Consider the following 12008-nt stretch of genomic DNA (forward strand, 5'->3'; position numbering starts at 1 on the left):
TATCATCAGGGGTCTGTCAGTCTGGCCAGGATGCCAGCGATATATCTTCAGCAGCAGATATTCTACTGCACAACACGGAAGCATGCACGCATAGATGTCAGCGGTCAGTGGGAGCACAATATATATCGTTAAAATACAGTGAATTAGTTCTATGAAATTGACAGCAACTGAAGTGATTGGTGAAAACTGTACAGCACTGCAAAAAATATGTTGGCTCTAGATAAGCAACTAGAAATAATGTCATTTATTGCACACATATATAAAAAGACACAAATCGTGAATTTTAAATACTTTTATTTAAATTCAATTGAGTTTAGGAAAAAAACACAATTTTAGGAAATATTTAAAAAGAAAAGAATGATATGTCAGCAGTAAATTTGGGTTTTTCAAGCATTCATTTTGTTTTACAAATATTACAATTAATGCACCAAAAGGGAAAATTGAAAAGGACCCGCATTTCTTATAGCACACCCTCAATATAAAGAACATGATTTATAATATACATTTATACTCCTATGTACAACATCTAATAGAATTCAAGAATATAGAACATCCAGAAGTGACTGTTCACACTGAGAACCTCCCCAGCCAGTAAGAGAAAGGCCTGTGAGAAGGTGGCCCCGCACACAGAGCAAGGCCACAAACCCAGAATATCAAGTTCACGTACAACCCACAAGAACACAAAGAACCCTGTTCAATCCCAGTCATTTAAGATCAAGACAAACAATATTTTAAAGGAAAGAACAAAAAAATATAAATCTCCCTGGTCCATTATTTCCTTCTTTTACATTTCACGTTACATACAAGTAAAGACTGGGTGGTATGGACTGAATAGCGACTGACTGACAGCTTCTAAAACAGACTTAATGGTGATAGGCAAGATGAATACGATCCTGATTTCCGCACTGACTCATATTTACTGGCATCACCTTTGTAATTCCAGAGGAACTGACAGCCAAAGTGCTCAAATCCTCTCCTTCACATCACCCTGAGTGGAAATAATCTTTGCTGTATAAATCTCACCAAGATGAAGCGCGTGAATCCTGAAAGAACCTCGTATAATCCTTTGCTCTGTGAAAGCAAACAAACCCAAATGATGCTTGTTCCTACTGTAAATGAGATGTGAAATGAATTCACAAGAACCCCTTGTAAACCTACAACATCTTCACTTTATCTTAGGCAGCATTTACATTCACATTTACGGATATAAGCCTCAGAAACATTTGAAGGCGGCCATTTTGTTTGCCGACATGGTATTCCTTATGGAAACAGACTTTTCAGTCACTAAGATTCAGTGACACGACTGAGGCAAATAGTCATAGTAAATAAATAAAACGGTGAATAAAATGGCTGCCCTCTACCGCGCCGATCTTGTGCATAGGCTGTGTCAAGTATTGCAACTCAGCCCCATTCACTTGAATGGGGCTATGCTGCAATACCAGAAACAGACCATGGACAAAAGTGGCACCATTTTTGGAAAAATAAAAGCATACTTTTTTTTCCGGATCTCAGACAACTCCTTTAAAAAATATTGTTCCTATTTATGTGAATCTGCTATATACACAAAGTGAAATCCTAAATCAGGATATCCTGACCGTTCCAGATTAGCGTTATGCTGTAGATTTACCAGTGTATGGTATAAAATCACAGTAGAATTAGGTAGCCATAGTCGCCCAAATATATCCCTGATCCGATGAGTGTTTCAATATTATTTTATTATGGGGAAAGCCTGCTTAACCGTGAATACATAAGTTGGCTCACATAAAAAAGCCACAATTATTGGAGTAATATAGATCCCAATCATTACCCACGCATTTCGGTTTTATTGGTTAAAGTATCGGGTTGTCTTCGGCCCCCTTAACTATAATGCAAAGATTTCTGCCAGTGCAAATCGGTCCTTTTTTAGTAGGTGTAAATCAAGAGCAAATTCTTTCTACAAAATAACACAAACGCGTAAACTGTATCTCCAATATGCAAATGATACAATTACTACTAATTTGCAGTTGACCTGCTGGAGATGAGCAGGAGAAGGTGGCACGATCAGGAGAGGCGTCCGCAAGGCATGGATTTTAACAGTAGCAGGCTATCTCACTGTGAAGACATCTGTTGATTTAGCCTCAGGAGATTCACACTGCTTAATGCTTTGCCGTTTCTGTCTGGAAGTCGAAATAAAGCTTCTGCTCGTCACTTAGTCCACAGAACAACATTTCAGTGTAATCAACAGTCCCTACTTACATCAAACTAATTGGTACAAACCTGTATAGAGAACAGAAAAAAAATCACTTAAATTAGTGCAAAAATCCCATAGACACACACAAAACACACAAGTGCCCCAAGATGCATCCAGCTGCATTTTAAAGACATCTACTTCATATGACTAATGGAACTGAACATAAATGATTCACATTGAAAATCTTTCTAAGCAGCTAATTCAGAAGATCAAATATGTAGAAGGTCACACAAAAAGTAAGCAGTATCTATTACACAGATGTGAAAACAGCATACAAGGCCACGACGACAATACGGTCAATCGAACATGAACTTTAAAACAAATAAGCCTTAAACAAAACTTTAAATCAATTTTTTTTCGTCATTTGGGGAATATGGGTCTCAAATAAAACATTTAAAACAGAATTGTATAAATATGTGCTGAAACCATGCAAAATAACAGGAGAAAAGCCAAAAAGAGGAAAAAGAAGCATATCGGAGATCTACTCTATGAGATGCCATGGAATATACTAAGAACATACTTAAAGGAGACGTCCACCTTAAAAGCATCTTCAGCAAATGCCATTCGTGAGTGAGGGAAGTCTAGACCTATTTGACATTGGTGGGTGTCTGAGCTCACGGACCACCACCCATAGCATCTTCTGATGGTCATTGTGACATGTCAGTAGACGCTTAAGGTGGAATTCTCTTAAAAAAATTTTTTAAGCCAACTCTAAATATTTGGGCCGGGATCTCGGCAGATAATTAAAAATATATATATACTTTTTTTTTTTCCTTCTTTTATACACACCATTGGAAAAATTCACATATTTAAGGCCCTGCTACCACAGATCGAAACTCCAGCCTGTCCCGTAGTTAACCCAGGTTATAAGATACACGTGGCTTCTAAAGATGCAGCACCCAAGCATTGTTTAGTCTGCTCTCTGTTCCACTTCCCAGCCGTGAAAGCCTAAGTCATAACAATATGAGGCAATTACATCCTTAATACCTAAAATGCCTACAAAGAAGTGCGGTGTGTCTCCTGCTTGCTGGTTATGTGGTCCCTTGTCCTTTGGTGCGGTTGCATCATTACACTTTGTCAATCCTCTTGCCATCATCAATGTTACAACCATAGTTGCATCATACCTTCGTGCCTAAAGGATGGTTTACTTTACTAACAACTTGCCCAGGGGGGTCCTGCCCCGGTAGACACACATTACAACATTGCACAGCTCTTCCTTTTTAAAAAGTAATTTTCACAGGTGCAAAGTCATATTTATATTTTTATATATTTTTTTTTCTTTTTAGATTTAAAAACAGCTCTTTAGAGTTCAGTATAAAAAAAAAGTGCTTCAATTGGAAGATTTGCTGACCGCACTGGCAGAGCGTCGAAGCTTTCCCGAAACTTTCGTTCTGGTGGCACGGGTTAGTGTTGGAGAGGTGGGCTCTGGTGGTTCCGGTCCGGTGCTTACTGACAGATCAGAACTGGTACTTGAAGGGAGACCTAAAAAAATTAAAACAAAAAAAGACATGAGGCAAGATATTGAGAGAATATTTACACTGCCATGACAAGATTTCCATAACTTTCGAAAAGTCGAGCAGGTCCCAACAGAATGTCCGAAGCAACAGGTTTATACAAAAATTGGTAATTTGATAGCATTTCTTCAGGATGACTGTTATTCAAAGCTGAAACATGTGCTGGGATTTTAACGACTATACATTCTTCCAGACACTCTCCATATAACGTTATCTCAAGCTGCCTGAAAACCGTGGCTTCCATTTTTACATGCCGTGTGCCTGGAGATATAGGTTTAGCGGCAGATATGTGCCAGCTACACTACAGAACTGAGATGCCAAAGTAATGTCCCTTCTTAATATGGAAGCAAAGGTTCACTAACAAGCAAAAATGACGTAAATTATTGGCGAACAATGCAAGCGACATTTTATTAGAAGAGTCTATGAACAATAATATAGTCCCTTTTCTTGCATTAAAAGGACATACACAAGAAATAGACAGCAAAACGGACTTCAATCTTACAGCCTACTAGGCCTCATGTATGAAAACTAATGCAGACAAGAACTAAGGGTGTTGCCCATAGCAACCAATCAGATTGCTGCTTTCATTTTCAGACCCGCTTTGACAAAAGTAGAAGCTGAAATCTAATTGGTTTGCACTAGTTTTCATGAGGCACAATATCTCTACCAATGACTATATTCTCCGTTACAGCAAATAAGTCACCATATAAGATACCTATAACTTCCAATAAATCTGCAAAGGCATATCACAACTTACATTGAATAGTCAGGAAAACAATGTGTATACGGTTATCAGCAGAACCAAGGGTCACCAAAAAAACAATAAAACAACCGCTGCTTTGTAAAAAAAAATATATAAAATGAAGCCGCCTTAATAATTAGGATTTACTACTACCATGTATGATACACCGCCTAGATAGTGTTTGCCACCATAACTGGGCCAAACCTAGCCTTCACGATAAAGAACTAACACACAAACAACCCACAACAAAAGATATTTTTTTTTAAAAAAGAGTGAAGAGAGCAATTTTTACAAAGTTCACAGATTCCGATTTAATTTGAAAATCTGATTTGCCTAATATCATACATACCTAAAGACTCATTATATTAACCTATAAGGTCTGCTGATTGATAAGTATATATTTTGCTAATACTTCATGATAGTAATGGCTGCAAGACAGTGTTATACTAGACAACACCCAATAGGAAGGGTCCTATGCAGTTGGCTCTCTAGGATATATGTACTGTGAAAAAGTATTGGCCCCCTTTCCAATTTCTTCTGTTCTTGCATATTTATCACACTTGAATGCTTCAGACCATAAAACTAATCAAAGTAAACACAGTTATTTTTAAATTATTTAATTTCCAGCCCTACTTGGCCTTATGTGAAAAAGTAAAAGCCCCCTTAGCTACTTAAAGAGGCTCTGTCACCAGATTTTGCAACCCCTATCTGCTATTGCAGCAGATAGGCGCTGCAATGTAGATTACAGTAACGTTTTTATTTTTAAAAACGAGCATTTTTGGCCAAGTTATGACCATTTTTGTATTTATGCAAATGAGGCTTGCAAAAGTCCAAGTGGGTGTGTTTAAAAGTAAAAGTCCAAGTGGGCGTGTATTATGTGCGTACATCGGGGCGTTTTTAATACTTTTACTAGCTGGGCGCTCTGATGAGAAGTATCATCCACTTCTCTTCAGAACGCCCAGCTTCTGGCAGTGCAGACACAGCGTGTTCTCGAGAGATCACGCTGTGACGTCACTCACAGGTCCTGCATCGTGTCAGACGAGCGAGGACACCGGCACCAGAGGCTACAGTTGATTCTGCAGCAGCATCAGCGTTTGCAGGTAAGTAGCTACATCGACGGAACGTATTTCGGCCGCTAATCCCGGACCGAACACACTGCAGGGAGCCGAGCTCCTAGCATCAGTTATGTACGACGCTAGGAGTCCCTGCCTTGCTGCAGGACAACTGTCCCGTACTGTAATCATGTTTTCAGTACGGGACAGTAGTTCAATGGAGAGGCAGGGACTCCTAGCATCGTACATAACTATAATGCTAGGAGCTCGGCTCCCTGCAGTGTGTTCGGTCCAGGATTAGCGGCAGAAATATGTTCCGTCCTTTACAGACCGAACATGCTCGTGTGAATCCAGCCTTAATGAGATGCTGTGGTAAGACCTAAAACTAGCAGTTTATACTCAAAAAACCTCAATGTAGCCAAATTAAAACACGAGTGGGCCAAAATTCCTCCACAGCGATGTAAAAATCTCAGTGAGTCATTGCAAACATTTAATTGCAGTTGTTACTGCCAAGGGTGGCATGACCAGTTATTAGGTTTAGGGGGCAATTACGTTGCCACATGCGTTATATAGGTTTTAAATAAATCTTTATCCTCAATAAATGGAATGATGATTTTGTGTTTACTCGTGTTGTCTTTATCTTATATCAAAATTAGTTGGATGATCTGAAACATTTAAAATGCGACAAGATAGAAGAAATCTATCCCGATTTTGGCCTATGCCATTCACTGGGAGATATACAATCTGCTGGTGGTTAGAATTTAGGGGCTAGGTGAATATTCTGCACAAATTGTGCTCAGAGGTTGGGAGCGCATATAGGAAAGAATGACTGAATCCTAAGCAATGCTCCCTAGATAGCAAGTCATTGAAGAAATAAAATACAATGCGCTTTCCATTATGTGAATCAAGTCTGAGGTAAACAATGCGATGCCCTCTAGCATGGCAATCATTTAGGTTGTTCCTGCCTACCAGCAATGCTCTCAAAGGGGCTGTCCATGGCTGAAATTGCAGGTTAGCCACATTCACTTGATTGGGGATGAGGGATTGAGCCCATGCACAAGAGTGGCGCTGTTTCTGGGGTAAAAAAAGCAGATCCTTTTTTTCCTAAATCTGGATAGCCCCTTTAAGCAATGTGCTTTCTAGAAGTCTTTAGTGACATAGTGAAGCACCCATCAATAATTACATACTTAAACAAAAGGTGATGAAACGCGTAGGTCAGGAGTAAACCGCACGCGTTTTGTCTGTGTTTTTATGATTGGTGAGCAGGTTTCAGCTTTGTTTACCTCACCTCTCGTATCCAAATAAAGCATAAATCCTAAAAAACTAAAAAAATCAGGAGGATGACATCCTGCAAATCCCAGGTTGAGGCCGTGGATTACGTGAGATAGCACTTTGATATTTTAAACATTAATTTACAACGCAATCATTCCCTAAAGAGGAAGATGACTGAAGGTCATGACAAAATAGCTTGTCTGAATGGGACCAGATGAGGTGCAGCGATCAAACACAACAAAAAATGAATAAAATTAAAGCCTGTGTGTAACAAATCTTTCCCAGTACAATTATAACCGTGCACCGAGGAATTCAGAGATGTCTGCTGCAATCGAGGACTGTTGTTGCTTTCAGTTGGCGCACAGTCTCTCTGGGCAGTTCGGTAAGAGGGAATTTAATTTCATCACTTACTCTCTTTATGCATCATCTTTAAATCATGAGATAATGCCACAAACTGCACATGCAAAAATCTCCCAACACAATGGAGGGAAGTGATAATAAAGTTGATGCCATTAAAGAGATGGAGAATACGAAAGAGATGCACAAATCCAAAATAACGCAAATCCTGAAATGCTAGATGGGTAATTATCTTCTTAATAATATAGTACACTGTAGATGTAGACTGGAGAGTTTTGCTGTGATTTATAGATGGTTAAGGCTGGTTTCTTAAGGCTGACTTATGGTCGCAGCGTCCATTCTACTAAACCAAATTAGATTACCATATGGTGATCTAAGTTGAGTTGCCCCGGGGGGGTTTGGGTGTTGCAGTCGTAATAGGGACGCTAAAAAACAACTTACTCTTAAAGGCTCTCTTATATTTTAAGAGTTCTAATAGCTCAATAAGACGTCAGAATATATCATCAAAGAAATCCTGCACATACATGTAAATAATAGGCCTCTTTCTAAATCATGTTAAAGGGGTTGGCCACTTTTTGTCTAACGTTAACGAATATGTGGGAAAGAAACATATTCAACATACGAATGTCTACGTTTCACAAGTACTGTGCCGTTTTCTCTATTTGTGAATCCAAGTTCCGATTGCACAACGCGCCCATCGAGAAAATGGCTGCCGATAAAGCGGCTTGTGAAGGCTCTGTTGAAACACATTGCTCCTGCGCTACAATACTTTCATCTGAACTTGCGCAGGTCTTTGACATAGCACATGTGCAGTGTGTTTCAATGGAAGAAGTTGGTAGACGTGCCTCGTCACATTACCCTCCATTTGCGTCCATGTTCTGGACCGGAGCATCGTGCAGTCGAGACAGAAGGCTTGGCTAAAAGGGGACGTGGCTTCCAAAATAACGCAGACCATCTAAAGAGTAGATATTAGAAAGCTGCATATATTCATCTTTCCCACACATTTGTTAACATTAGACATAAAAAAAGCCAACCCCTTTAAATAAAACTAAAACCAGTGTTTAATATCACTGTGTTGTGACATCACTGTTGTCCTTAGCCTTTATTTGTAACGTCACTGTAAGGGTCAGTTCACATGTTGCGTAAATACTGCAGATTTTCTGCAATGGAGTTAGTTGCGGAAAATCTGCAGCAAATACATTAGCAGCAAAATGGATGAGATAAAACAAAATGTCATCCACACGCTGTGCAAATACTGAGCGGAAAATTGGATTTGAATAAAACGGTGCTTATTTGTTGCGGGTTTTCCCCATTGAATTCAATGGGGAGGTAAAACCCGCAACAAATAGCAGTTTTGCTTTTTTTTTACGGTGGGTTCGCGATTCCGCTGCAAAAAAAGCAAAATCAGGAAAAAAACAAAAAGCTGCATACTTACCTGCCTCTTGAGATGACGTTTCAACCCATGTGACCGCTGCAGCCAATCACAGGCTGTATCGGTCGTCACATGGAAAAGTCATCCCAAGAGGTTGACCTCTTGGGATGGCGCTTCATCCCATCTGACCGCCGCTGCAGCAAATCACAGGCTGCAGAAGTCTCTTGGGATGAAACGTCTTCACAAGAGGCCGGCATAATAGTAGGCCGGCTAAGTGCTGCAGTTTCCGCAGCGGACATTCTAGGCCGAGAAACTGCACCAGTCTGGTGCAGTTTTTCACCCGGAATTCCCTGCGGCGCATAGGACGGAAATGCTGCGTGCATTTACGCATCATATTGGCACCGTGTGAACTCAGCCTAATTATGTTTTGTGACCTAATAACTGTTCTATGACATTGTTACTCACAAACAGGGCCGGCCTTAGGGGTGTGCGAGCTGTGCCTTCGCACAGGGCGCATCACTCCAGCAGGTGGAAGGGGGCGCTGCGCTGGCTCCCTTCCCCTGCTCGTTTCAGAAGAGCCTGGGTCCGGCGACTCAGCAGTCGCCTTTCCGCCCAGGCGCTTCTTCACTTAGTGCCGTCGCTACCGCTGTAGCGGCCATGGCGGCTGCAGCGAAGACAACGGCCATGAGGGCGGTGGCACCTTTATCAGCTGCTGTGGCTGCTACAGCAGTAGCGGCGGCACTATAGCAGAGAAGTGAGGTATCTCATGCTCTGCTATCTACTAGCGCCACTGTAGCTCCCTGAAGGAGCGGAACCCTGTGTGGCCGGGGATTCCGCTCCTGGAGCGCACCTTGATGTCTCTGTCCATATATGGACAGTGACATCAGGGGAAACTCCTGCAGCTGCAGTGGAATCCCCGTCCACAGTGTTGCAGACGCTGTGACCGGGGATTCCACTCCAGGAGAAGCCAATGACGTCATTGTCCATAAATGGAAACAGACGACAGGAGCTTCTCCTGGAGTGGAATCCCCGGTCACAGCGTCGGCAACGCTGTGGACGGGGATTCCGCTGCAGGAGTTTCCCCTGATCACTGTCCACAGATGGACAGAGACATCAAGGAGCGCTCCAGGAGCAAAATTCCTGGCCACATGGGGATTCCGCTCCTTCAGGGAGCTACAGTGGCGCTATCTACAGGAAGGGGGGGATTTGCTATCTAAAAGGGGGCTGTGTGGCGTTCGCCACCAGGGGGCTGTGTGGCGTTCGCCACCAGGGGGCTGTGTGGCGCTCGCCACCAGGGGGCTGTGTGGCGCTCGCCACCAGGGGGCTGTGTGGCGCTACCTACAAGGGGGCTGTATGGCGCTACCTACAGGGGGAATCTGTGAGTGGCGGGCTGATGGTAATTTTACTGTGAGTGGCGGGCGGATGGTCATTTTACTGTGAGTGGGGGGCAGATGGTCTTCAAGTGGTTTCCGCCTCTGACCTCCAATTGAAATTGATAGGAGGCAGAAAATACCTGTGGAGCTTTTTTTGCCTGCGTCTTTTGCATTGGCTTCAACAGCTTTTTTTTTTTTTTTTTTTTTACGGTTTTCTGTCTTTCTCGAAACAATTTTTGGTAGGGGTGCCGAGAGGAAATTTTCTTTTTCCAGTGCTGCTTCGAGTCCAAAAAGGTTGGGAAACTCTGTACCAGGCTACAAGATTACGTCGTGGAGCAGCTCAGTTAGTCATGGGAACGGGGCCTAGGTGAGTACAATTTTTGTTTTTGTTTGGGGGCACTGTCTACAAGGGGGAGGTGGGGGACTGTATGGCACTGTCTACAAGGGGGAGGTGGGGGGGCTGTATGGCATGATCTACAAGGAGGAGATGGGGGATTATGGCACGGTCTACAGGGAGGCTGTATGGCAAAATCTACAGCGGGCACTATACTGTGTGGAGGCCACTAAGCGCACATTATACTGTGTAGGGGTACTACAGGTGGCATAATACTGTGGCCACAATTAGAGGACAAAATACTGTGTCCTTGAACGGGTTGTAATATATTATATTATTAAATATTATTATTCTACTGTATGGGGGCACAATAATTTTTTTATGGGGCATTTTTTTTTTTAAATGATGGGGTGGGGCGCTGAAAGATCATTTCGCACAGGGCGCCATCTATCCTAAGGCCGGCCCTGCACACAAACCGACATCACGGTGTGCAATAACACTTTACTTTGACTTCACATTGTTTATTATCCATGTACGGTGACATCACTGTGTTTGTTACTCGGGTATTGTCACATCACTTTATGCATTATCCCTGTATCGTAATAAAAGGAGACGATGATTACTTTATTGTGACATACCACTTTCCTACTGTACTGTGGCATCACTGTGAATATTATTCCTGTGTTATTCAGCACTTTGCTCATTATCCATATTCGGAGACATCACTGTTTAAACTCCCAGAGAAGAGATATCACAGTTTATTATCTCTGTATTATGTGGATTCAGACGTGGTCGTTTTTCACCCACATATTACACCCTATGGTTCTACTGATCCAAACTTAATATATTGATCTAAGTTCAGTTTCCCCACGGGGGTCCTGATGTTGCATCAGTAGTCGGGACCCCAAAAAAACAGCCTTAGGCCCTGTTCACACGCATTTTTTTTTGTGCTGATTTTGACATGGAAACTGCATCGGAATCCTTACCAAAAAATAGCCCTCGATTGATTTCAATGGGAGGTAGAGGCGTTTTACCAGAGCAGATTTTAACCGCTCGCGGGTAAGACAAAAGCGGAATGCCCTATCTCGCTGCGGTTTCTGCCTCTGACCTCCCATTGAAATCAATAGGAGGCAGAAAAAACCTGCAGCGCTAGTTACTGAGCATTTTTTTTGTGGATTTTTTGCCCACGGCCCTCGCATTAGCTTCAATGTCCAGGGGTTAAAAACGCTGCGATAAACGCGTCAAAAAAGCGCAGGCAAGTCAAAATCGCTCTCAAAATTCCTGAAGGAATTCTGAGGCAGATTTCTTTCTGCCTGCAAAAAACTCTGAACTGGGCCTAAGCGTCATTGAGACGGAAGTTTTTTGGTCACTATGTTGCATCAGTATCTTCCACGTTATGGACACTCTCCTGGGTTTGAATTCCAAATACTGAAGTAAAATACGGATTAAAATTCTGCCGTCTGATGAGGCCTTATTTACACTAGCGTGTTAATCGTCCGTGGGACGGCCGTTGAAACAGCGGTCGTTCCACGGACCTATGTAATTCAATGTGGCCGTTCACACAGCCGTGGTTTCAACGGACCGTGGGAAAATAGGACATGTCCTATCTTTTCACGCATCACTCCATAGACTCATATATGGGGGATGCGAGACATCGCGTCCCGCAGCGCCGAGCACGGATGCACCTCGGACGTGTAAAACTAACGGTTTTCACGTCCGAGGTGCGCAACGCTCGTGTAAATAAGGCCTAAAGGGAGCGCCC

At 42.4% G+C, this 12008-nt stretch overlaps 1 protein-coding gene across 4 annotated transcripts in view; it reads right to left on the minus strand.

Annotated features, from left to right (window-relative positions):
• Positions 1–358: 358 nt before the first annotated feature.
• The window catches only part of RALGAPA2 (Ral GTPase activating protein catalytic subunit alpha 2), a 283670-nt gene continuing 272020 nt past the window's right edge, over positions 359–12008 (minus strand). For 2 of the 4 annotated variants that reach the window (XM_075862976.1, XM_075862974.1), the window contains one exon: positions 3479–3712. In XM_075862976.1, coding sequence (XP_075719091.1) covers positions 3561–3712 — 152 coding nt within the window. In that variant the 3' untranslated portion in view covers positions 3479–3560. Of the gene's footprint in view, positions 2257–3478; positions 3713–12008 lie in introns of those variants that run through there. The other 2 variants (XM_075862975.1, XM_075862977.1) reach the window with 2 other exon arrangements.

This window comes from Rhinoderma darwinii, chromosome 4 (genome assembly GCF_050947455.1).
Source record: "Rhinoderma darwinii isolate aRhiDar2 chromosome 4, aRhiDar2.hap1, whole genome shotgun sequence".
NCBI lineage: Eukaryota > Metazoa > Chordata > Amphibia > Anura > Rhinodermatidae > Rhinoderma > Rhinoderma darwinii.